This window comes from Oncorhynchus tshawytscha, unplaced genomic scaffold (assembly GCF_018296145.1).
Source record: "Oncorhynchus tshawytscha isolate Ot180627B unplaced genomic scaffold, Otsh_v2.0 Un_scaffold_2056_pilon_pilon, whole genome shotgun sequence".
Taxonomy (NCBI): Eukaryota; Metazoa; Chordata; class Actinopteri; order Salmoniformes; family Salmonidae; genus Oncorhynchus; species Oncorhynchus tshawytscha.
Window position 1 is genome coordinate 64,029 of NW_024609439.1, and position 27,427 is coordinate 91,455.

General features: G+C 45.3%; 1 protein-coding gene across 1 annotated transcript in view; it reads left to right on the forward strand.

Moving 5' to 3' along the window:
- The first annotated feature begins 2,479 nt into the window (after positions 1 to 2,479).
- LOC121844790 (medium-chain acyl-CoA ligase ACSF2, mitochondrial-like) overlaps positions 2,480 to 27,427 on the forward strand; it is a 34,310-nt gene continuing 9,362 nt past the window's right edge. Inside the window, exons 1-11 of the mRNA XM_042315323.1 lie at positions 2,480 to 2,504; positions 4,454 to 4,625; positions 8,304 to 8,499; positions 8,736 to 8,864; positions 8,962 to 9,015; positions 10,343 to 10,480; positions 10,532 to 10,593; positions 13,483 to 13,645; positions 13,935 to 14,030; positions 17,251 to 17,399; positions 17,575 to 17,666. Of these exons, the coding sequence (XP_042171257.1) occupies positions 2,495 to 2,504; positions 4,454 to 4,625; positions 8,304 to 8,499; positions 8,736 to 8,864; positions 8,962 to 9,015; positions 10,343 to 10,480; positions 10,532 to 10,593; positions 13,483 to 13,645; positions 13,935 to 14,030; positions 17,251 to 17,399; positions 17,575 to 17,666 (1,261 nt within the window). The 5' untranslated portion in view covers positions 2,480 to 2,494. The remainder of the gene's footprint in view (positions 2,505 to 4,453; positions 4,626 to 8,303; positions 8,500 to 8,735; positions 8,865 to 8,961; positions 9,016 to 10,342; positions 10,481 to 10,531; positions 10,594 to 13,482; positions 13,646 to 13,934; positions 14,031 to 17,250; positions 17,400 to 17,574; positions 17,667 to 27,427) is intronic.

Consider the following 27,427-nt stretch of genomic DNA (forward strand, 5'->3'; position numbering starts at 1 on the left):
TTTACTTTGGGTTTTATACACCAGCTTCAAATCAGCTGAAAATACAATGTTTTTGGTTCTGGAAAATCTATTTCACAGTGGTTTAGATGCTACAATGATTCTCTACACTATACTTGCTTGTTTTCTCACAAGTTGAAATTTGAATTCAAGCAACCAGGAAATGGCGGTGCGATATCTGCACAGTGCATCTTTTACGCCTAGTCTTGGACTCCATGGAGATTCTCCATTCAGCATGATTTAGAATCCAGCACTAGGCTTAATCTGTGTCTGGGAGACTGGTCCTAAAACTATTCCACCTATTCTAGAACTATCATTTGGAGTGCTTGCTTACTCCCATGGTCTATGATGTCACCCACCTCTACCATGTCACTCTGAGCTCTATGTCAGCCTGTTGCTCTGTCCCCATATATACAGGTCTGGAACTAAGCATTGTAACTCTGCCTAACAACACATTTGTACATACCAACGTTTGGCAATATTACAGTTGTATTTATTTCAGATGTCTTTACGACATGTTTAAAATGAAGAACCTGAGTTTTACTATTGTACATCAGTCCAACATCACATATCATGATGTACAATTAGTTGTCCAGTCTGTTCGATAAAATGAAATAAAGATATTGAAAAATAAGTGATTAATAAGTGAACTCTGTTGTACATCAGTCATGATGCAGCTTAATAAATCTCATGAGAAAGTGAACCTTAAGGTAATGTTTTCCTGACTAGTTGGTTTGAGAGGATAGAAGACTCATATTATAGGAGTTAGCCTCCCACTGTGATTGGCTACAAACACACGATGCTGTCACTTTCCAGATGGACACACCCCCAACACACATACTGTACAGATCCGCTAAACACACTGGGACAATAGCAACCCAAAAAATATAAAGGGAAATGTCCAGAATATGATTGTCACAGTTATCAAACAAAATGTTATTGTAAACAGGCAATTGGCGTTCTGTGTTTGCGTTCAGTCTCGCTCTCTCTGGTTGCTGTAGGCTCCTCTTGCTGTCAGTTAAAATCACTGAGGGTGGACGGGTGGGGTGGGGGGTTACAAGCCAATGAGAGACGCAGTTATGATGCATAACCAGAGGAAGCGAGAGGGATAACAGACAAATGTCTTCTCCAGCAGGTGGCGCTGTTGCGTTTCGCTAACTAAGTGATTTTGTATAAAACCTTTGTATAAAGGTCAATAAGTGTCGAATTTGGTAAACATAAATTTGAATTGATTATTTGCTACATGAGGTTTATTTGATCCAATATTTGTTTCGTAATGCTTCGGTTAAGTGTACGGACATAATTAGGAAAATTTGAGGGAAAAAACACTCAGAGTTGTCACGAGATGGCTATGCATATCCATGATCTAGTGAACAAGTGATCAACAACCAATGGACGTGACTGATGGAAGGAGTCACTACAGGTGTGATCAAGCCTTACGTCAAAGTTGCCTGAAGCTGATTGGAAAATCAAATCAGCAAAACAGCTATATCTTTTTTTTGGTCCATCCTGTTCTGATCTAATGAGATGGATGTAGAATCTAGGCCTTTCCCAGTAATGAAGGACAGAAAGCTGCAGCTGTGCACCTCACTGCCGACCACGACTGTATCTGGGAAGGACGTGGTGCAGGGAGCCTCGTGGTGCAGGGAGCCTCGTGGTGCAGGGAGCCTCGTGGTGCAGGGAGCCTCGTGGTGCAGGGAGCCTCGTGGTGCAGGGAGCCCTGGTGCAGGGAGGTGGTGCAGGGAGCCTCGTGGTGCAGGGAGCCTCGTGGTGCAGGGAGCCCGTGGTGCAGGGAGCCTCGTGGTGCAGGGAGCCTCGTGGTGCAGGGAGCCTCGTGGTGCAGGGAGCCTCGTGGTGCAGGGAGCCTCGTGGTGCAGGGAGCCTCGTGGTGCAGGGAGCCTCGTGGTGCAGGGAGCCTCGTGGTGCAGGGAGCCTCGTGGTGCAGGGAGCCTCGTGGTGCAGGGAGCCTCGTGGTGCAGGGAGCCTCGTGGTGCAGGGAGCCCGTGGTGCAGGGAGCCTCGTGGTGCAGGGAGCCTCGTGGTGCAGGGAGCCTCGTGGTGCAGGAGCCTCGTGGTGCAGCGAGGTGGTGCAGCGAGCCTCGTGGTGCAGGGAGCCTCGTGGTGCAGCGAGCCTCGTGGTGCAGCGAGCCTCGTGGTGCAGCGAGCCTCGTGGTGCAGCGAGCCTCGTGGTGCAGCGAGCCTCGTGGTGCAGCGAGCCTCGTGGTGCAGCGAGCCTCGTGGTGCAGCGAGCCTCGTGGTGCAGCGAGCCTCGTGGTGCAGATTGCAGCCGTTCTCACTCAGTGGAGGCAGGCACGAAGATAGGCCTCTCTTGGCATTGGTGAAGACTCCACTCAAGTTAGGGGTTAGAGGTTATATTTCATGGCAGCCTCTCCTATACCACTATTCCCAACATGTTATACACCAGAGGTTGTAAATAAAACCTCTAAAGGTTGGTCTGACTTGTATTGTTATGGTGGGGATCTGAAACCCATAGCCGAATGGATTCAGGTGAGCACTTCTCAGCATTTATATTCACGGAGAGCAACTTCCATTGAATAAACAGGTCGTGTCCATTTCTTTATAGTATTTTTGTGTTAATTATTGCTTTCTTCCGTGGAAAAATAGAATTGTATAAAAAAGGCCAAAAAAAACAAAAGCAAAATCAAGCAGAGATTTACGACTTTTTAACCCTTTAACCCTGTTAATCATTGCTGAAACATGCGAACTACAAACATTTAACCAGTTAAAGATAATGAATACATGACCATGACATACAAATATATTTCATTAAAAACAATTCATACAAAAGTGGCAAACAACGTGAGTGTATGTATGTGTTACAGCATGACGTAAAATCACTACTTTTACGTACCCCAGGGCATTGTGAAGCAGAATGACGCTCGTAGGTACCCCTACGAGTACCCCTAGCAACTGACATAAATCCCATGATTTATTGATCACCCAGTTATATCTGTAGTTTTTTGTAGAAGCACGACTGAAGTATAAAAATAATTTGTTTAGCTTTTGCATTGCCTGCATTCTTTGAATCTGTACTGCACTTTGATTAATGTAAAGCCCCGTCTAAACCATTTACAATTGTCTGTCCCCACTCCCAGTTAGACGTTATTATACCAGCCAGCTATGTCTCTATACAGAAGAATCGAGCTAACTTAAAAATAGCTTGCAAAACAACTTAGCGTAGCTTAGGTGCTTCTACACCTGCATTGCTTGCTGTTTGGGGTTTTAGGCTGGGTTTCTGTACAGCACGTTGAGGTATCAGCTGATGTAAGAAGGGCTTTATAAATACATTTGATTTGAGCGTAATCGATTTCTGTAAGTAGCATCAGACTACAAAGTTAGAGTTGTAGAAAACTCTCAAGTGATTTGGACAATAGCTTCTAAAAACGTATTCCAAATAAGAAAATATCTTGCTACCTAGCCAGAAAATAAAGACATTTTAATGTACCCGCCTTGACAGCTGGGTATTTATGTTGGACATGCGCAGGCAGATTGCGCACGTCGTGTTTCGTAACAGGTTGTACCAGGAAAGCGGACACTTCCAAAACGCGGTCAAGCATAAACATTGTTCAGCCATCCGTTCATCAGTTTCCTCCTGAATTTCTGTGCGCGAATACACAACACTTTACGGTGTCGCGTGTTTTCTGGTAGGGAAACTTATGTTATACTTGAAAAGATCGGAGAAAAGTTTTCTGAAGTTAGAGCACATTATGTAATTTATTGTAAAGATATGAGTTTTCAAACCAGCATGGAAGTTCTGTGTAACGATCTAGCGATAGCCTACCCATTACCAAGGCAAAATAAGAAAAAGTGCGAGTAATCTATTTTGTAATGACGTGTTATTCAGAAGTAAATGTTCACAGTAAATGTGTTGCATTGAGTATGCTATACAGCCGCGAAATGATTTTAGATAGATGCGCTTGCTTAAAGCAAGAACTGATTTAGAAATTCGACATACTTCTTATTAATGTGCTTGCGGGGAAATCTGACACCTATTTGCTGAAAGCACATAAGTTATCAAAAGTTATCCAACTTTAGAATGTGCAGGTTCCTGTTTGATACTATTCTTACTTGTTGTACTGCAACCAATATTAGCTTAAAACCCCATGCATTTCAATGGTCATCGACTTTCTAGATTCTAGATGGGTCATTCCATGAATAGAGTGCCTTTTGCTTTCCTTTGATATTTTACATAGGAATTGTGCACCAATATGGAATTTCAAAAACCTGTTACATTAAGTGCCTCTTAATAGAAACCACATGGAAAAATTAAATAAATCACTTTTATAATATGAATAAAGACTTTCTAGAATGCCCAAAATCTGCATTTGTACATGTCCCTTCTCATGTTTTTCTGACTTCTAGGAAGATTTTAAGCCAATATTTTTAACAAGGGTCTAAATGGGTTCAGAACATAATAAATCGGGTGTTATTTTCAGAGCTGACTGAGGCCATGTCAGCGGTGTGGATCAGCTCCTCTCTCCTGAGGTCCAGGGCAACTCACCTCAGACAGCTCAGTGTGTTCTCTAGAAGGGCTGTGTTACAACCTGTACAGGTGGTCTCCTCACTACAGAAGACATGGACACCTGGGAACCCAACCTGGTGCTGTAGGTAGGTCAGCTCTCTTCACATTGTCAGACATAAACAGACTAGCTGGATTATTTCTGTCATTTTGCAAGTTGTGTTTCCTTTCTAAAGCCCACCTCTGACCTTTGACATAGATTGTAGATGCCATTTTGTCATTCAGGCCTATAGAGCACACCACTAGATGGGGTCAATCCCATTTCAATGTAGTCAATTACAGTTGCAGTGATCGCTATGATCCGTCAGCTGTAGAGTATGGACCTGATGGCCTGTGTCTTGCCCAGTATTCAGACTGAGGGTAATGTACTTCAATGCTGAGCCACGCTATCGAAACAATCCATTTCAGAAACTGGTTTTTAAAATGTGGTTTTACTTGGATTGTCCAGCCCCGTTTCTGCTTTGGCCGTAAGGAACGGGGCTCGGCGTGGTTGTCTTGGCTGTAAGGAACGGGGCTCGGCGTGGCTGTCTTGGCTGTAAGGAACGGGGCTCGGCGTGGCTGTCTTGGCTGTAAGGAACGGGGCTCGGCGTGGCTGTCTTGGCTGTAAGGAACGGGGCTCGGCGTGGCTGTCTTGGCCGTGAGGAACGGGGAACGCGGGCTCGGCGTGGCTGTCTTGGCTGTCTTGGTAAGGAACGGGGCTCGGCGTGGCTGTCTTGGCTGTAAGGAACGGGGCTCGGCGTGGTTGTCTTGGCTGTGAGGAACGGGGCTCGGCGTGGTTGTCTTCGTAAGGAACGGGGCTCGGCGTGGCTGTCTTGGCTGTAAGGAACGGGGCTCGGCGTGGCTGTCTTGGCTGTAAGGAACGGGGCTCGGCGTGGTTGTCTTGGCTGTAAGGAACGGGGCTCGGCGTGGTTGTCTTGGCCGTAAGGAACGGGGCTCGGCGTGGCTGTCTTGGCTGAAAGGAACGGGGCTCGGCGTGGCTGTCTTGGCTGTAAGGAACAGGGCTCGGCGTGGTTGTCTTGGCCGTAAGGAACGGGGCTCGGCGTGGCTGTCTTGGCCGTAAGGAACGGGGCTCGTAAGGCGCGTGGTGGCTGTCTTGGCCGTAAGGAACGGGGCTCGGCGTGGTTGTCTTGGCCGTAAGGAACGGGGCTCGTTGTCGTGGTTGTCTTGGCCGTAAGGAACGGGGCTCGGCGTGGTTGTCTTGGCCGTAAGGAACGGGGCTCGGCGTGGTTGTCTTGGCCGTGAGGAACGGGGCTCGGCGTGGCTGTCTTGGCCGTAAGGAACGGGGCTCGGGCGTGGTTGTCTTGGCCGTAAGGAACGGGGCTCGGCGTGGTTGTCTTGGCCGTGAGGAACGGGGCTCGGCCTGGTCGTCTTGGCCGTGAGGAACGGGGCTCGGCGTGGTCGTCTTGGCCGTGAGGAATGGGGCTCGGCGTGGTCGTCTTGGCCGTAAGGAACGGGGCTCGGCGTGGTCGTCTTGGCTGTAAGGAACGGGGCTCAGCGTGGTTGTCTTGGCTCAGCGTGGTTGTCTTGGCCGTGAGGAACGGGGCTCAACGTGGTCGTCTTGGCCGTGAGGAACGGGGCTCGGCGCGGTCGTCTTGGCCGTGAGGAACGGGGCTCGGCGTGGTCGTCTTGGCCGTGAGGAACGGGCTCGGCGGTCGTCTTATCTTGGCCGGGGCTGAGGACGGGGCTGTGCGCGGTCGTCTTGGCCGCGAGGAACGGGGCTGGGCGCTGGTCGTCTTGGCCGCTGAGGAACGGGGCTCGGGGCGGTCGTCTTGGCCGCGAGGAACGGGGCTCGGCGCGGTCGTCTTGGCCGTGAGGAACGGGGCTCGGCGTGGTCGTCTTGGCACTGAACATGTTTGTCACGTATCCGTTATCTCTGGTTTCCCCTCTGAAAGACTTTGTGTCCTGTGACCTGATGGGAGAATAGTGAGTGAGGTGGGCCGTATCTGTGCTGTTTCCCCAACGGCTCCTAAGAGAACAGTGGAGAGGGGAGAGAACAGTGGAGAGGGGAGAGAACAGTGGAGAGGGGAGAGAACAGTGGAGAGGGGAGAGAACAGTGGAGAGGGGAGAGAACAGTGGAGAGGGGAGAGGAGAGGAGAGGGGAGAGAACCGTGGAGAGGGGAGAGAACAGTGGAGAGAACCGTGGAGAGGGGGAGAGAACAGTGGAGAGAACAGTGGAGTGGAGAGGGGAGAGAACAGTGGAGAGGGGAGAGAACAGTGGAGAGGGGAGAGAACAGTGGAGAGGGGAGAGAACAGTGGAGAGGGGAGAGAACAGTGGAGAGGGGAGAGACGGGGAGAGGGGAGAGAACAGTGGAGAGGGGAGAGAACAGTGGAGAGGGGAGAGAACGGGGGAGAGGGGAGAGAACAGTGGAGAGAAGAACAGTGGAGAGGGGAGAGAACGGGGGAGAGGGGAGAGAACAGTGGAGAGGGGAGAGAACAGTGGAGAGAACAGGGAGAGAACAGGGGAGAGGGGAGAGAACAGTGGAGAGGGGAGAGAACAGTGGAGAGGGGAGAGAACGGTGGAGAGGGGAGAGAACAGTGGAGAGGGGGGGAACAGTGGAGAGTGGAGAGAACAGTGGAGAGGGGAGGGGAGAGGAGAGGGAGGAGAGGGGAGAGAACGGTGGAGAGGGGAGGGAACAGTGGAGAGGGGAGGGAACAGTGGAGAGGGGAGGGAGAGGAGAGGAGACGGGAGAGGGGAGGGAACAGTGGAGAGGGGAAAGGAGAGGAGAGGGGAGGGGAGAGAACGGTGGAGAGGGGAGGGAACAGTGGAGAGGGGTCCACTATGAAACCACAGTCAGGGAACACAACAGGAGGTTGGGTCTGAGATGAAGGGGGATTCCATCCAGAACCTTCTTCTGTTTCAAAATAGATTACTTTCATGGATAAAGAACACCCTCACAGTCAACTCTACAGTCTGTAAACCAAACCGATCCCTTTGTTTCTTCTCCCTCTTTGTATACCAACCCATCCCTCTGTGTCTGGGCGGCAGGTAGTCTAGTGGTTAAGAGCAATGGGCCAGTAAGCAAAAGGTCTCTGGTTTGAATCCCATAGCCGACTTGCTCTTGAGCAAGGCATTTAACCCTAATTGCTCCTGTGGGCCTCTCTGGATAAGAGTGTCTGCTAAATGACTCAAATGTAAATATCTACTCCCTCTCTCTGTTCCAACCCATGTCTCTCTGTTCCAACCCATGTCTCTCTGTTCCAACCCTTCTCTCTCTGTTCCAACCCTTCTCTCTCTGTTCCAACCCATGTCTCTCTTTTCCAACCCATGTCTCTCTGTTCCAACCCATGTCTCTCTGTTCCAACCCATGTCTCTCTGTTCCAACCCATGTCTCTCTGTTCCAACCCATGTCTCTCTGTTCCAACCCTTCTCTCTCTGTTCCAACCCATGTCTCTCTGTTCCAAACCATGTCTCTCTGTTCCAAACCATGTCTCTCTGTTCCAAACCATGTCTCTGTTCCAACCCATGTCTCTCTGTTCCAACCCATGTCTCTCTGTTCCAACCCATGTCTCTCTGTTCCAACCCATCTCTCTGTGTTTACTCCCTCTTTATCTCTCTCTGTATCAGACTTTGGTCAACTACAGTACATATGTCAAATACTTGGTTGTGTTTACTGTAGTTTGCGTGGTACAATGGAACCAATTAAATAGTCCTCTATGTCCAAACTCCAAAGTGTTATCAAGTGCACCTAAAAACAGCTTCCAACTATTTCCCTCATGTATTTGACCCAGGTCTACTCTGTCTACTGTTCATGTCTGTCCCTCAACAGATCCCTCCATGTGGACAGTCCCCCCGTGGTCCCAGGGCAGAGCTTCAGCTACGTCCATGGGGCCTCCTCAGTGTCCCTGCTGGGCCAGACGGTGGGTCAGAGTTTGCAGGCGGCAGCTAACCGCTGGCCCCACAGAGAGGCCCTGGTGTTCCTGCAGGATGGAGTCCGTAAGACCTTCTCCCAGTTTCAGGAGGACGTAGGTCTTTCATCCACCCTCTCTTCTAATCTATTTCATCATATCTAGAGATCATTGTTAGGCCGTTACCTTTGTACCCACTCAAAGCACATTCAGCAGGACCATCTGTCAGTGCATCTGATTGGTGGTTAACCAAATAGTAACATAACTATTATGTGTCAGTATATTGTTGGGAAACTATTTATAGATATCATCCTGTATATTACTTCCTGGGTCATGGTCTCCCTCCTCCCCAGGTTGACCAGGCCGCTGCAGGTCTCCTGGCCCTGGGTCTGAAGAGAGGGGACAGACTAGGAGTCTGGGGGCCCAACACATACCACTGGATCCTGTTTCAGTTCGCCACAGCCAAGGCTGGCATCATACTGGTGAAGATGAGCTATTATATTAGATTCTAAAATGAACATGTATTATCTGTTAGGATCAATTGGTCCGAATATTAAAGTATTGTTCTAATCTCTACAGGTGTCAATAAACCCAGCCTATCAGCTGAAGGAGCTGGAGTTCACCCTGGGGAAGGTTTGTTCTAATCTCTACAGGTGTCAATAAACCCAGCCTATCAGCTGAAGGAGCTGGAGTTCACCCTGGGGAAGGTTTGTTCTAATCTCTACAGGTGTCAATAAACCCAGCCTATCAGCTGAAGGAGCTGGAGTTCACCCTGGGGAAGGTTTGTTCTAATCTCTACAGGTGTCAATAAACCCAGCCTATCAGCTGAAGGAGCTGGAGTTCACCCTGGGGAAGGTTTGTTCTAATCTCTACAGGTGTCAATAAACCCAGCCTATCAGCTGAAGGAGCTGGAGTTCACCCTGGGGAAGGTTTGTTCTAATCTCTACAGGTGTCAATAAACCCAGCCTATCAGCTGAAGGAGCTGGAGTTCACCCTGGGGAAGTTTGTTCTTAAACCCAGCCTATCAGCTTCTAATCTCTACAGGTGTCAATAAACCCAGCCTATCAGTTCACCCTGGGGAAGGTTTGTTCTAATCTCTACAGGTGTCAATAAACCCAGCCTATCAGCTGAAGGAGCTGGAGTTCACCCTGGGGAAGGTTTGTTCTAATCTCTACAGGTGTCAATAAACCCAGCCTATCAGCTGAAGGAGCTGGAGTTCACCCTGGGGAAGGTTTGTTCTAATCTCTACAGGTGTCAATAAACCCAGCCTATCAGCTGAAGGAGCTGGAGTTCACCCTGGGGAAGGTTTGTTCTCAATAAAAGCCTATCTGAAGGAGCACCCTGGGGAAGGTTTGTTCTAATACAGGTGTCAATAAACCCAGCCTATCAGCTGAAGGAGCTGGAGTTCACCCTGGGGAAGGTTTGTTCTAATCTCTACAGGTGTCAATCCAGCCTATCAGCTGAAGGAGCTGGAGTTCACCCTGGGGAAGGTTTGTTCTAATCTCACCCAGGTGTTAAACCCAGCCTATCAGCTGAAGGAGCTGGAGTTCACCCTGGGGAAGGTTTGTTCTAATCTCTACAGGTGTCAATAAACCCAGCCTATCAGCTGAAGGAGCTGGAGTTCACCCTGGGGAAGGTTTGTTCTAATCTCTACAGGTGTCAATAAACCCAGCCTATCAGCTGAAGGAGCTGGAGTTATGGGGAAGGTTTGTTCTAATCTCTAGGTGCAGTGCTGAAAGCAGGGGAAGGTTTGTTCTAATCTCTACAGGTGTCAATAAACCCAGCCTATCAGCTGAAGGAGCTGGAGTTCACCCTGGGGAAGGTTTGTTCTTATCCAGAACAGTGTTGTTTTACACTTCCTGGATAGACTGAATGAATAGCTGAACTGATCCTGACCCTGGTGCTGTCTGTGTCCCACCCAGTTTAAGACCCAGAGGTTCTGTTATCTCTGTCTCTGTAGGTGCAGTGTAAAGCAGTGGTGTGTCCCACCCAGTTTAAGACCCAGAGGTTCTGTTATCTCTGTCTCTGTAGGTGCAGTGTAAAGCAGTGGTGTGTCCCACCCAGTTTAAGACCCAGAGGTTCTGTTATCTCTGTCTCTGTAGGTGCAGTGTAAAGCAGTGGTGTGTCCCACCCAGTTTAAGACCCAGAGGTTCTGTTGAGACTGAGGTGCCCAGATGGACACAGCAGAGTGGTGGTCTTCAGGAGCTCCAGTTTAAGAAGGTTCTGTATTCTGCATCAGTGACAGTGGTGTGTCCCACAGTTTAAGACCCAGAGGTTCTGTTAATATTGTCTCTGTATCATGTAGGTGCAGTGCTGAGTGTAAAGACCCAGAGGTTCTGTACTACTGCATCATGACTGAGTTAACAGACAGGTTCTGTTATCTCTGCATAGTTGTGTGTCCCACCATCATGACTGAGTCAACAGAGGTTCTGTTATCTCTGTCTCTGTATAGGTGAGTGTAACATGTTAAGACCCATATTGTATCTACTGTCTCATGACTGCAGTGTAAACAGTATGTTAATATTGTACCCACCCACTAAGTCAACAGAGGTTCTGTTACTACTGCATCTGGTAGTTTAAATAGGTTTGTACTACTGCATCATGACTGAGTTAACAGACATATTGTACTATGCATCATGACTGAGCAACAGACAGATGGACACAGCAGATCATGACTGAGTCAACATGTTACATATTGTACTACTGTATCATGACTGAGTCAACAGACAGGTATGTTAATATTGTACTACTGTATCATGACTGAGTTAACAGACAGGTATGTTAATATTGTACTACTGTATCATGACTGAGTCAACAGACAGGTATGTTAATATTGTACTACTGTATCATGACTGAGTTAACAGACATATTGTACTACTGCATCATGACTGAGTTAACAGACATATTGTACTACTGCATCATGACTGAGTCAACAGACATATTGTACTACTGCATCATGACTGAGTCAACAGACATATTGTATTACTGCATCATGACTGAGTCAACAGACATATTGTACTACTGCATCATGACTGAGTCAACAGACATATTGTACTACTGCATCATGACTGAGTCAACAGACATATTGTACTACTGCATCATGACTGAGTCAACAGACATATTGTACTACTGCATCATGACTGAGTCAACAGACATATTGTATTACTGCATCATGACTGAGTCAACAGACATATTGTATTACTGCATCATGACTGAGTCAACAGACATATTGTATTACTGCATCATGACTGAGTCAACAGACATATTGTACTACTGTACCATGACTGAGTTAACAGACAGGTATGTTAATATTGTACTACTGTACCATGACTGAGTCAACAGACAGGTATGTTAATATTGTACTACTGGACCATGACTGCGTCAACAGACATATTGTATTACTGCACCATGAAGTAAACAAGTACCTAGCAGGATAGCGAACATCATAGATATAGAACCCTGAACAGATATGTGGTCTGTGGCTAACATATTTATAGCCATAGTAGAGATCCCATTAAATTACTAGAAGGGCTATGTCATAAACCCTCAAAGTTCCTGAATGGTATGATAATGGCAGCCATTTTGGTCAGGGACAAATCCAAACCAGCCTAATTGAAAGGAAAGGAAGTAGAGGCAAAGGTGATGCACTTCCTGCTTTTACTGATGCACGAACATAAAAGTAAGGCATGTGATACTGTATATCAGAAATGGTGTATTAGAATTATTGGCTAATGTGAAACACAGTAGAAGGGAACACAGCAACTCTGCTGGATCGACTCTGAATAAGAAATATTACCACCGGTGGATGTCTAGTTACCTGTAAATGGAACCTCAGTATCTGTGTATGGTGATGGTGACAGACGGGGACAGTAGAGGACCTAATGAAGGCTGTTACTGTAATGTTACTATCATTGTGTTGCTGTAATGTTACTGTAATGTAATGGTCATTGTGTTACTGTAATGTAATGGTCATTGTGTTACTGTAATATTACTGAGTGTTACTGTAATGTAATGGTCATTGTGTTACTGTAATGTTACTGTAATTTAATGGTCATTGTGTTACTGTAATGTAATGGTCATTGTGTTACTGTAATGTCATGGTCATTGTGTTACTGTAATGTTACTGTATTGTAATGGTCATTGTGTTACTGTAATGTTACTGTAATGTAATGGTCATTGTGTTACTGTAATGTAACGGTCATTTTGGTACTGTAATGTTACTGTCATTGTGTTACTGTAATGTTACTGTAATGTAATGGTCATTGTGTTACTGTAATGTTACTGTAATGTAATGGTCATTGTGTTACTGTAATGTTATGGTCATTGTGTTACTGTAATGGTCATTGTGTTACTGTAATGTAACGGTCATTTTGGTACTGTAATGTTACTGTCATTGTGTTACTGTAATGTTACTGTAATGTAATGGTCATTGTGTTACTGTAATGTTACTGTAATGTAATGGTCATTGTGTTACTGTAATGTTACTGTCATTGTGTTACTGTAATGTTACTGTAATGTAATGGTCATTGTGTTACTGTAATGTAACGGTCATTGTGTTACTGTAATGTAATGGTCATTGTGTTACTGTAATGTAACGGTCAGTGTGACTGTAATGTAATGGTCATTGTGTTACTGTAATGTTACTGTAATGTAATGGTCATTGTGTTACTGTAATGTAGTGGTCATTGTGTTACTGTCATTGTGTTACTGTAATGTTACTGTAATGTAATGGTCATTGTATTACTGTAATGTAACGGTCATTGTGTTACTGTAATGTAACGGTCATTGTGTTACTGTAATGTAATGGTCATTGTGTTACTGTAATGTTAATGTAATGGTCATTGTGTTACTGTAATGTAACGGTCATTGTTTCTGTAATGTTACTGTAATGTAATGGTCATTGTGTTACTGTAATGTTACTGTCATTGTGTTACTGTAATGTTACTGTACTGTAATGGTCATTGTGTTACTGTAATGTTACTGTAATGTAATGGTCATTGTGTTACTGTAATGTAACGGTCATTGTGTTACTGTAATGTAACGGTCATTGTGTTACTGTAATGTTACTGTAATGTTAACCTACTGTGTTCCTCCTGCCAGACTACCAGACCTGCGTATGGTGATTGTGACAGACAGCAGACAGACAGGGACTGTACATGTAGAGGATGTGATGCAGGCTGGAAGCAGACAGCACCACCAGGAGCTGCAGGACCTGCAGACCAAACTGTCCTTCGACGACCCCATCAACATACAGTTCACATCCGTAGGTCTCCTGTTGAAAGAAGAAGAAGAATTCTTTACGGCTGATTTCCTGGACACAGATTACCCTGTCTAGGACACCGATTACCCCGTCTAGGACACAGATTACCCTGTCTAGGACACAGATTACCCTGTCTAGGACACAGATTACCCTGTCTAGGACACAGATTACCCTGTCTAGGACACACGTTCCGCTAACGGAATCCCCCCCCCCAACAGTATTAGTCTGTCTGATGTCTACTGGTCTGGAGGGAACAACAGTATTAGTCTGTCTAATGTCTACTGTTCTCTAGGGAACAACAGGAAATCCTAAAGGTGCCACCCTCTCCCACCACAACATCGTCAACAACGCCTATTTTGTGGGTCTACGTCTGGGATTCAACTGGAAGGTCAGTGGAGACATGAGACTATTATCATCTCTCTCTCTGTCGCCCTCTCTCTCTGTCGCCCTCTCTCTCTGTCGCCCCCTCTCTCTCTCTCGCCCCCTCTCTCGCCCCCTCTCTCTCTCTGTCGCCCCCCCTCTCTCTCTCTGTCGCCCCCCTCTCTCTCTCTGTCGCCCCCTCTCTCTCTCTGTCGCCCTCTCTCTCTGTCGCCCCCTCTCTCTCTCTGTCGCCCCCTCTCTCTCTCTCTGTCGCCCCCCCCTCTCTCTCTCTGTCGCCCCCTCTCTCTCTCTCTCTGTCGCCCCTCTCTCTCTCTCTCTGTCGCCCTCTCTCTCTCTCTCTGTCGCCCTCTCTCTCTCTCTCTGTCGCTCTCTCTCTCTCTCTGTCGCCCTCTCTCTCTCTCTCTGTCGCCTCTCTCTCTCTCTCTGTCGCCCTCTCTCTCTCTCTCTCTCTGTCGCTCTCTCTCTCTCTGTCGCTCTCTCTCTCTGTCTCTCTCTCTCTGTCGCTCTCTCTCTCTCTCTCTCTCTCTCTCTGTCGCTCTCTCTCTCTCTCTGTCGCCTCTCTCTCTGTCTCTCTCTCTCTCTCTCTCTCTCTGTCTACTCAGGCAGGCCGTTGGCCAGTGGCACTGTATTGTCCTCAAAGGACTGGGAGCGACTCTCTCTCTCTGTCGCCGCCTCTCTCTCTCTCTCTGTCTCTCTCTGTGGCTCTCTCTCTCTCTCTCTGTCTCGCTCTCTCTCTCTCTCTCTCTCTCTCTGTGGCTCTCTCTCTCTGTCTCTGTCGCTCTCTCTCTCTCTCTGTCGCTCTCTCTCTCTCTCTGTCGCCTCTCTCTCTCTGTCTCTCTCTCTGTCTCGCTCTCTCTCTCTCTCTGTCGCTCTCTCTCTGTCGCTCTCGCTCTCTCTCTCTCTCTCTCTGTCGCTCTCGCTCTCTCTCTCTGTCGCCCTCTCTCTCTGTCGCTCTCTCTCTCTCTGTCGCTCTCTCTCTCTGTCGGTCTCTCTCTCTCTGTCGCTCTCTCTCTCTGTGACTCTCTGTGTCTCTCTTTCTCTCTCTCTGTCTCTCTCTCTCTCTCTCTGTTTCTCTGTCTCTCTCTCTGTCGCTCTCTCTCTCTGTCTCTCTCTCTCTGTTTCTCTGTCTCTCTCTCTCTCTCTCTCTCTCTCTCTCTCTCTCTCTCTCTCTCTCTCTCTGTCTCTCTCTCTGTCGCTCTCTCTCTCTGTCGCTCTCTCTGTCTCTCTCTCTCTCTCTCTCTCTGTCGCCTCTCTCTCTCTCTCTCTCTCTCTCTCTGTCTCTCTCTCTCTCTCTCTCTCTCTCTCTCTCTCTCTCTCTCTCTCTCTCTCTCTCTCTCTCTCTCTCTCTCTCTGTCTCTCTCTCTGTCTCTCTCTCTCTCTGTCTCTCTCTCTCTCTCTCTCTCTCTCTCTGTCTCTCTCTCTGTCGCCCTCTCTCTCTCTCTGTCTCTCTCTCTGTCGCTCTCTCTCTCTCTCTCTCTCTCTCTCTGTCGCCCTCTCTCTCTCTCTCTCTGTGGCTCTCTCTCTCTCTGTGACTCTCTGTGTCTCTCTTTCTCTCTCTCTGTCGCCTTCTCTCTGTCGCTCTCTCTCTCTCTCTCTGTCGCTCTCTCTCTCTGTCGCCTCTCTCTCTCTCTCTCTCTCTCTCTCTCTCTCTCTCTCTCTCTCTCTCTCTCTCTCTCTCTCTCTCTCTCTCTGTCTCGCTCTCTGTCTCTCTGTCTCGCTCTCTGCCTCTCTCTCTCTCTCTCTTCGGTCTCTCTCTCTCTCTCTCTCTCTCTCTGTCGCCCTCTCAATTCAATTCAATTCAAGGGCTTTATTGGCATGGGAAACATGTGTTAACATTGCCAAAGCAAGTGAGGTAGACAACATACAAAGTGAATATATAAAGTGAAAAACAACAAAAAATTAACAGTAAACATTACACATACAGAAGTTTCAAAACAGTAAAGACATTACAAATGTCATATTATATATATATACAGTGTTCTAACAATGTACAAATGGCTAAAGGACACAAGATAAAATAAATAAGCATAAATATGGGTTGTATTTACAATGGTGTTTGTTCTTCACTGGTTGCCCTTTTCTCGTGGCAACAGGTCACAAATCTTGCTGCTGTGATGGCACACTGTGGAATTTCACCCAGTAGATATGGGAGTTTTTCAAAATTGGATTTGTTTTCGAATTCTTTGTGGATCTGTGTAATCTGAGGGAAATATGTCTCTCTAATATGGTCATACATTGGGCAGGAGGTTAGGAAGTGCAGCTCAGTTTCCACCTCATTTTGTGGGCAGTGAGCACATAGCCTGTCTTCTCTTGAGAGCCATGTCTGCCTACGGCGGCCTTTCTCAATAGCAAGGCTATGCTCACTGAGTCTGTACATAGTCAAAGCTTTCCTTAATTTTGGGTCAGTCACAGTGGTCAGGTATTCTGCCGCTGTGTACTCTCTGTGTAGGGCCAAATAGCATTCTAGTTTGCTCTGTTTTTTTGTTAATTCTTTCCAATGTGTTAAGTAGTTATCTTTTTGTTTTCTCATGATTTGGTTGGGTCTAATTGTGCTGCTGTCCTGGGGCTCTGTAGTGTGTGTTTGTGTTTGTGAACAGAGCCCCAGGACCAGCTTGCTTAGGGGACTCTTCTCCAGGTTCATCTCTCTGTAGGTGATGGCTTTGTTATGGAAGGTTTGTGAATCGCTTCCTTTTAGGTGGTTGTAGAATTTAACAGCTCTTTTCTGGATTTTGATAATTAGTGGGTATCGGCCTAATTCTGCTCTGCATGCATTATTTGGTGTTCTACGTTGTACACGGAGGATATTTTTGCAGAATTCTGCGTGCCTCTCTCTCTCTCTCTCTGTCGCCCTCTCTCTCTCTCTCTCTCTGTCGCCCTCTCTCTCTCTCTCTCTCTCTCTGTGGCTCTCTCTGTCTCTCTCTCTCTGTCTCGCTCTCTCTCTCTCTCTCTCTCTCTCTCTGTCTCGCCCTCTCTCTCTGTCTCTCTCTCTGTCTCTCTCTCTGTCGCCTCTCTCTCTGTCGCCCTCTCTCTCTGTCGCCCTCTCTCTCTGTCGCTCTCTCTCTCTGTCGCTCTCTCTCTCTCTGTGACTCTCTCTGTCTCTCTTTCTCTCTCTCTGTCTGTCTCTCTCTCTCTCTTTCTCTGTCTCTCTCTCTGTCGCCTCTCTCTCTCTCTCTCTGTCTCTCTCTACTTTTCTCATGTAACCTCTACTCTTTTTGATTCCCCCTCAGCCTATAAGAGCGTGTGTTCCTGTTCCTCTGTACCACTGCATGGGCTCAGTGTTAGGAGCGATGTGTTTGGCACTGCATGGCATCACCCTGGTCTTCCCCTCTGCTGGGTACGACAGCCGTGCCAACCTGGAGGCCATTCAGAATGAAAGGTAGTAAAGTTTAGGAACCTCTTCCTTAAGTGACTTACACATTCTGGAGACTTACAATAGAGATATTTCATGTCAGTCTGTTGTAATAAGAATAATATAAATAGCTGCCACTGAGCACATTGAGAATGAACCTCTATAATACACTAAATACCTCTCTATATGTTCTCTGTTTCAGGTGTAATTTCCTCTACGGAACTCCTACCATGTACATTGACATGCTTGGACAGCCTGACCTACACAACTATGACCTGTCATCAGTTGAATCTGGTGAGAGATTTGAGGTTTGTTTGTGTAGACTGTTGTTTGATGGCTGGAAATGCATAAAAATAAACTGAATTGCTGTGGTAAAGTTTAAGCTGAAAGGGGTAATTTGCAGTTGCTACATCCATTTTTTGGACTTATATATTAAATTCATGTACCCATTGATTCTTGAAGATTATAACATACAAATACCTCTTGAGTTTAACTTCAGCTGTCGCACCAAAATATAAGCCTGTTTTACTCCAATGTTTGTAAACTTTGTAAACGTTAGTCTGGAGACCTGTTTTAACCTGTTTTAACCTGTTTTGAGGCTCTTGACTAACATTTTCGGTTGGTCTCGCTGGCGCCGCTACGGTTTTCAGTCGGGGTCTCTGGCGCCGCTACGGTTTTCAGTCGGGGTCTCTGGCGCCGCTATGGTTTTCAGTCGGTGTCTCTGGCTCCGCTATGGTTTTCAGTCGGTGTCTCTGGCTCCACTATGGTTTTCAGTCGGGGTCTCTGGCTCCGCTATGGTTTTCAGTCGGTGTCTCTGGCTCCGCTATGGTTTTCAGTCGGTGTCTCTGGTGCCGCTATGGTTTTGAATTGGTGGCACCAGTTCATGATTTGGTTGCACCAATATCTTGTCACTCAATAGAAACATGTTATAATCTTGTTATAAAGTCACTGTGGTTTACAGAGATGGTATGATTAAATAAATACATTTTATCATCAAACATGTCTAAGCAGTAATGAATGATTCAGGTCATTTTCATCTACAACTTAAACTATTCGCTAAGTACTGTTGCAACCTCAGACAACATTTTCCAGAGAAGCCCAATTCAACCAATAGCAAAATCCTCTGACAATGGTTTCAAAATAATACACAATTACATTTAACACAGATGACCCTTACTAATCAGGAAGCTCTCTGATATGTTGTGATGGACTGTCATTATAAATGCTTCACAGGAACCTGGTCAAATGAGGTTTGTAGTGTGGCTAGCCACTGAATGACTCTGAAGTCACTGTCAGCATGCAGTCAAAGCTACGAACCACTTTTGGAGCTAACTCGTGTTCTCAAATCGTATCCTGATGTCGACAACAGATATGAGTTGCTAACTTAGCATTAGCAATTCAATGAGCAAACTTAGCTGGCAATGTTTGGTGGTTACATACATTTTAGAGAAAACAAGTTATATTAAGTAGCTAGCTAACTAGCTAGCATTAGCAATGTTTGGTGGTCAATGAGACAGAGCTAGCTAACTAGCTAGCATTAGCAATGTTTGGTGGTCAATGAGACAGAGCTAGCTAACTAGCTAGCATTAGCAATGTTTGGTGGTCAATGAGACTGAGAGCTAGCTAACTAGCTAGCATTAGCAATGTTTGGTGGTCAATGAGACTGAGAGCTAGCTAACCAGCAATGTAACAAAATAATAATTTTGAAAAAGGCTCTGCATTTCATTAATCACAGTAGCAAGCATTGGAACGCTGCGATTGGTTGCCCAAAATTCATACATCAGAGACCCTTCCCCTCTAAATAGTGATCATACATCAGAGACCCTTCCCCTCTAAATAGTGATCATACATCAGAGACCCTTCCCCTCTAAATAGTGATCAGACATCAGAGACCCTTCACCTCTAAATAGTGATCATACATCAGAGACCCTTCCCCTCTAAATAGTGATCATACATCAGAGACCCTTCCCCTCTAAATAGTGATCATACATCAGAGACCCTTCACCTCTAAATAGTGATCATACATCAGAGACCCTTCACCTCTAAATAGTGATCATACATCAGAGACCCTTCCCCTCTAAATAGTGATCATACATCAGAGACCCTTCCCCTCTAAATAGTGATCATACATCAGAGACCCTTCCCCTCTAAATAGTGATCATACATCAGAGACCCTTCCCCTCTAAATAGTGATCATACATCAGAGACCCTTCACCTCTAAATAGTGATCATACATCAGAGACCCTTCCCCTCTAAATAGTGATCATACATCAGAGACCCTTCCCCTCTAAATAGTGATCATACATCAGAGACCCTTCCCCTCTAAATAGTGATCATACATCAGAGACCCTTCACCTCTAAATAGTGATCATACATCAGAGACCCTTCCCCTCTAAATAGTGATCATACATCAGAGACCCTTCACCTCTAAATAGTGATCATACATCAGAGACCCTTCCCCTCTAAATAGTGATCATACATCAGAGACCCTTCCCCTCTAAATAGTGATCATACATCAGAGACCCTTCCCCTCTAAATAGTGATCATACATCAGAGACCCTTCCCCTCTAAATAGTGATCATACATCAGAGACCCTTCCCTCTAAATAGTGATCATACATCAGAGACCCTTCCCTCTAAATAGTGATCATACATCAGAGACCCTTTCCCTCTAAATAGTGATCATACATCAGAGACCCTTCACCTCTAAATAGTGATCATACATCAGAGACCCTTCCCCTCTAAATAGTGATCATACATTAGAGACCCTTCCCCTCTAAATAGTGATCATACATCAGAGACCCTTCCCCTCTAAATAATGATCATACATCAGAGACCCTTCCCCTCTAAATAGTGATCATACATCAGAGACCCTTCCCCTCTAAATAGTGATCATACATCAGAGACCCTTCCCCTCTAAATAGTGATCATACATCAGAGACCCTTCCCCTCTAAATAGTGATCATACATCAGAGACCCTTCACCTCTAAATAGTGATCATACATCAGAGACCCTTCCCCTCTAAATAGTGATCATACATCAGAGACCCTTCCCCTCTAAATAGTGATCATACATCAGAGACCCTTCCCCTCTAAATAGTGATCATACATCAGAGACCCTTCCCCTCTAAATAGTGATCATACATCAGAGACCCTTCCCCTCTAAATAGTGATCATACATCAGAGACCCTTCCCCTCTAAATAGTGATCATACATCAGAGACCCTTCCCTCTAAATAGTGATCATACATCAGAGACCCTTCCCTCTAAATAGTGATCATACATCAGAGACCCTTCCCCTCTAAATAGTGATCATACATCAGAGACCCTTCCCCTCTAAATAGTGATCATACATCAGAGACCCTTCCCCTCTAAATAGTGATCATACATCACATCTAAATAGTGATCAGAGACCCTTCCCCTCTAAATAGTGATCATACATCAGAGACCCTTCCCCTCTAAATAGTGATCATACATCAGAGACCCTTCCCCTCTAAATAGTGATCATACATCAGAGACCCTTCACCTCTAAATAGTGATCATACATCAGAGACCCTTCCCTCTAAATAGTGATCATACATCAGAGACCCTTCCCCTCTAAATAGTGATCATACATCAGAGACCCTTCCCCTCTAAATAGTGATCATACATCAGAGACCCTTCACCTCTAAATAGTGATCATACATCAGAGACCCTTCCCCTCTAAATAGTGATCATACATCAGAGACCCTTCACCTCTAAATAGTGATCATACATCAGAGACCCTTCACCTCTAAATAGTGATCATACATCAGAGACCCTTCCCCTCTAAATAGTGATCATACATCAGAGACCCTTCCCTCTAAATAGTGATCATACATCAGAGACCCTTCACCTCTAAATAGTGATCATACATCAGAGACCCTTCCCCTCTAAATAGTGATCATACATCAGAGACCCTTACATCCCTCTAAATAGTGATCATACATCAGAGACCCTTCCCCTCTAAATAGTGATCATACATCAGAGACCCTTCCCCTCTAAATAGTGATCATACATCAGAGACCCTTCCCCTCTAAATAGTGATCATACATCAGAGACCCTTCACCTCTAAATAGTGATCATACATCAGAGACCCTTCCCCTCTAAATAGTGATCATACATCAGAGACCCTTCCCCTCTAAATAGTGATCATACATCAGAGACCCTTCCCCTCTAAATAGTGATCATACATCAGAGACCCTTCACCTCTAAATAGTGATCATACATCAGAGACCCTTCCCCTCTAAATAGTGATCATACATCAGAGACCCTTCCCCTCTAAATAGTGATCATACATCAGAGACCCTTCCCCTCTAAATAGTGATCATACATCAGAGACCCTTCCCCTCTAAATAGTGATCATACATCAGAGACCCTTCCCCTCTAAATAGTGATCATACATCAGAGACCCTTCCCCTCTAAATAGTGATCATACATCAGAGACCCTTCAGAGACCCTCTAAATAGTGATCATACATCAGAGACCCTTCCCTCTAAATAGTGATCATACATCAGAGACCCTTCCCTCTAAATAGTGATCATACATCAGAGACCCTTCCCCTCTAAATAGTGATCATACATCAGAGACCCTTCCTCTAAATAGTGATCATACATCAGAGACCCTTCCTCTAAATAGTGATCATACATCAGAGACCCTTCCCCTCTAAATAGTGATCATACATCAGAGACCCTTCCCTCTAAATAGTGATCATACATCAGAGACCCTTCCCCTCTAAATAGTGATCATACATCAGAGACCCTTCCCCTCTAAATAGTGATCATACATCAGAGACCCTTCCCCTCTAAATAGTGATCATACATCAGAGACCCTTCCCCTCTAAATAGTGATCATACATCAGAGACCCTTCCCTCTAAATAGTGATCATACATCAGAGACCCTTCCCCTCTAAATAGTGATCATACATCAGAGACCCTTCCCCTCTAAATAGTGATCATACATCAGAGACCCTTCCTCTAAATAGTGATCATACATCAGAGACCCTTCCCCTCTAAATAGTGATCATACATCAGAGACCCTTCCCTCTAAATAGTGATCATACATCAGAGACCCTTCCCCTCTAAATAGTGATCATACATCAGAGACCCTTCCCCTCTAAATAGTGATCATACATCAGAGACCCTTCCCCTCTAAATAGTGATCATACATCAGAGACCCTTCCCTCTAAATAGTGATCATACATCAGAGACCCTTCCCCTCTAAATAGTGATCATACATCAGAGACCCTTCCCCTCTAAATAGTGATCATACATCAGAGACCCTTCACCTCTAAATAGTGATCATACATCAGAGACCCTTCCCCTCTAAATAGTGATCATACATCAGAGACCCTTCACCTCTAAATAGTGATCATACATCAGAGACCCTTCACCTCTAAATAGTGATCATACATCAGAGACCCTTCCCCTCTAAATAGTGATCATACATCAGAGACCCTTCCCCTCTAAATAGTGATCATACATCAGAGACCCTTCCCCTCTAAATAGTGATCATACATCAGAGACCCTTCCCCTCTAAATAGTGATCATACATCAGAGACCCTTCCCCTCTAAATAGTGATCATACATCAGAGACCCTTCCCCTCTAAATAGTGATCATACATCAGAGACCCTTCCCCTCTAAATAGTGATCATACATCAGAGACCCTTCCCCTCTAAATAGTGATCATACATCAGAGACCCTTCACCTCTAAATAGTGATCATACATCAGAGACCCTTCCCCTCTAAATAGTGATCATACATCAGAGACCCTTCCCCTCTAAATAGTGATCATACATCAGAGACCCTTCCCCTCTAAATAGTGATCATACATCAGAGACCCTTCACCTCTAAATAGTGATCATACATCAGAGACCCTTCCCCTCTAAATAGTGATCATACATCAGAGACCCTTCACCTCTAAATAGTGATCATACATCAGAGACCCTTCCTCTAAATAGTGATCATACATCAGAGACCCTTCCCCTCTAAATAGTGATCATACATCAGAGACCCTTCCCTCTAAATAGTGATCATACATCAGAGACCCTTCCCCTCTAAATAGTGATCATACATCAGAGACCCTTCCCCTCTAAATAGTGATCATACATCAGAGACCCTTCCCTCTAAATAGTGATCATACATCAGAGACCCTTCCCTCTAAATAGTGATCATACATCAGAGACCCTTCCCTCTAAATAGTGATCATACATCAGAGACCCTTCCCCTCTAAATAGTGATCATACATCAGAGACCCTTCCCCTCTAAATAGTGATCATACATCAGAGACCCTTCCCCTCTAAATAGTGATCATACATCAGAGACCCTTCCCCTCTAAATAGTGATCATACATCAGAGACCCTTCCCCTCTAAATAGTGATCATACATCAGAGACCCTTCCTCTAAATAGTGATCATACATCAGAGACCCTTCCCCTCTAAATAGTGATCATACATCAGAGACCCTTCACCTCTAAATAGTGATCATACATCAGAGACCCTTCCTCTAAATAGTGATCATACATCAGAGACCCTTCCCCTCTAAATAGTGATCATACATCAGAGACCCTTCCCCTCTAAATAGTGATCATACATCAGAGACCCTTCCCCTCTAAATAGTGATCATACATCAGAGACCCTTCCCCTCTAAATAGTGATCATACATCAGAGACCCTTCCCCTCTAAATAGTGATCATACATCAGAGACCCTTCCCCTCTAAATAGTGATCATACATCAGAGACCCTTCCCCTCTAAATAGTGATCATACATCAGAGACCCTTCCCCTCTAAATAGTGATCATACATCAGAGACCCTTCCCCTCTAAATAGTGATCATACATCAGAGACCCTTCCCCTCTAAATAGTGATCATACATCAGAGACCCTTCCCCTCTAAATAGTGATCATACATCAGAGACCCTTCCCCTCTAAATAGTGATCATACATCAGAGACCCTTCCCCTCTAAATAGTGATCATACATCAGAGACCCTTCCCCTCTAAATAGTGATCATACATCAGAGACCCTTCCCCTCTAAATAGTGATCATACATCAGAGACCCTTCCCCTCTAAATAGTGATCATACATCAGAGACCCTTCCCCTCTAAATAGTGATCATACATCAGAGACCCTTCCCCTCTAAATAGTGATCATACATCAGAGACCCTTCCCCTCTAAATAGTGATCATACATCAGAGACCCTTCCCCTCTAAATAGTGATCATACATCAGAGACCCTTCCCCTCTAAATAGTGATCATACATCAGAGACCCTTCCCCTCTAAATAGTGATCATACATCAGAGACCCTTTCCCTCTAAATAGTGATCATACATCAGAGACCCTTCACCTCTAAATAGTGATCATACATCAGAGACCCTTCCCCTCTAAATAGTGATCATACATCAGAGACCCTTCCCCTCTAAATAGTGATCATACATCAGAGACCCTTCCCCTCTAAATAGTGATCATACATCAGAGACCCTTCCCCTCTAAATAGTGATCATACATCAGAGTGATCCCTTCCCCTCTAAATAGTGATCATACATCAGAGACCCTTCCCCTCTAAATAGTGATCATACATCAGAGACCCTTCCCCTCTAAATAGTGATCATACATCAGAGACCCTTCCCCTCTAAATAGTGATCATACATCAGAGACCCTTCCCCTCTAAATAGTGATCATACATCAGAGACCCTTCCCCTCTAAATAGTGATCATACATCAGAGACCCTTCCTCTAAATAGTGATCATACATCAGAGACCCTTCCCCTCTAAATAGTGATCATACATCAGAGACCCTTCCCCTCTAAATAGTGATCATACATCAGAGACCCTTCCCCTCTAAATAGTGATCATACATCAGAGACCCTTCCCCTCTAAATAGTGATCATACATCAGAGACCCTTCCCCTCTAAATAGTGATCATACATCAGAGACCCTTCCCCTCTAAATAGTGATCATACATCAGAGACCCTTCCCCTCTAAATAGTGATCATACATCAGAGACCCTTCCCCTCTAAATAGTGATCATACATCAGAGACCCTTCCTCTAAATAGTGATCATACATCAGAGACCCTTCCCTCTAAATAGTGATCATACATCAGAGACCCTTTCCCCTCTAAATAGTGATCATACATCAGAGACCCTTCCCTCTAAATAGTGATCATACATCAGAGACCCTTCACCTCTAAATAGTGATCATACATCAGAGACCCTTTCCCTCTAAATAGTGATCATACATCAGAGACCCTTCCCCTCTAAATAGTGATCATACATCAGAGACCCTTCCCCTCTAAATAGTGATCATACATCAGAGACCCTTCCCCTCTAAATAGTGATCATACATCAGAGACCCTTCACCTCTAAATAGTGATCATACATCAGAGACCCTTCCCTCTAAATAGTGATCATACATCAGAGACCCTTCCCCTCTAAATAGTGATCATACATCAGAGACCCTTCCCCTCTAAATAGTGATCATACATCAGAGACCCTTCCCCTCTAAATAGTGATCATACATCAGAGACCCTTCCCCTCTAAATAGTGATCATACATCAGAGACCCTTCCCCTCTAAATAGTGATCATACATCAGAGACCCTTCCCCTCTAAATAGTGATCATACATCAGAGACCCTTCCTCTAAATAGTGATCATACATCAGAGACCCTTCCCTCTAAATAGTGATCATACATCAGAGACCCTTCCCCTCTAAATAGTGATCATACATCAGAGACCCTTCCCCTCTAAATAGTGATCATACATCAGAGACCCTTCCCCTCTAAATAGTGATCATACATCAGAGACCCTTCCCCTCTAAATAGTGATCATACATCAGAGACCCTTCCCCTCTAAATAGTGATCATACATCAGAGACCCTTCCCCTCTAAATAGTGATCATACATCAGAGACCCTTCCCCTCTAAATAGTGATCATACATCAGAGACCCTTCCCCTCTAAATAGTGATCATACATCAGAGACCCTTCCCCTCTAAATAGTGATCATACATCAGAGACCCTTCCCCTCTAAATAGTGATCATACATCAGAGACCCTTCCCCTCTAAATAGTGATCATACATCAGAGACCCTTCCCCTCTAAATAGTGATCATACATCAGAGACCCTTTCTAAATAGTGATCATCTAAATAGTGATCATACATCAGAGACCCTTCCTCTAAATAGTGATCATACATCAGAGACCCTTCCCCTCTAAATAGTGATCATACATCAGAGACCCTTCACCTCTAAATAGTGATCATACATCAGAGACCCTTCCCCTCTAAATAGTGATCATACATCAGAGACCCTTCCCCTCTAAATAGTGATCATACATCAGAGACCCTTCAGAGACCCTTCCCCTCTAAATAGTGATCATACATCAGAGACCCTTCCCCTCTAAATAGTGATCATACATCAGAGACCCTTCCCCTCTAAATAGTGATCATACATCAGAGACCCTTCCCCTCTAAATAGTGATCATACATCAGAGACCCTTCCCCTCTAAATAGTGATCATACATCAGAGACCCTTTCCCTCTAAATAGTGATCATACATCAGAGACCCTTTCCCTCTAAATAGTGATCATACATCAGAGACCCTTCACCTCTAAATAGTGATCATACATCAGAGACCCTTCCCTCTAAATAGTGATCATACATCAGAGACCCTTCCCCTCTAAATAGTGATCATACATCAGAGACCCTTTCCCTCTAAATAGTGATCATACATCAGAGACCCTTCCTCTAAATAGTGATCATACATCAGAGACCCTTCCTCTAAATAGTGATCATACATCAGAGACCCTTCCCCTCTAAATAGTGATCATACATCAGAGACCCTTCAGAGACCCTTCCCCTCTAAATAGTGATCATACATCAGAGACCCTTCCCCTCTAAATAGTGATCATACATCAGAGACCCTTCCCCTCTAAATAGTGATCATACATCAGAGACCCTTCCCTCTAAATAGTGATCATACATCAGAGACCCTTCCCTCTAAATAGTGATCATACATCAGAGACCCTTCCCCTCTAAATAGTGATCATACA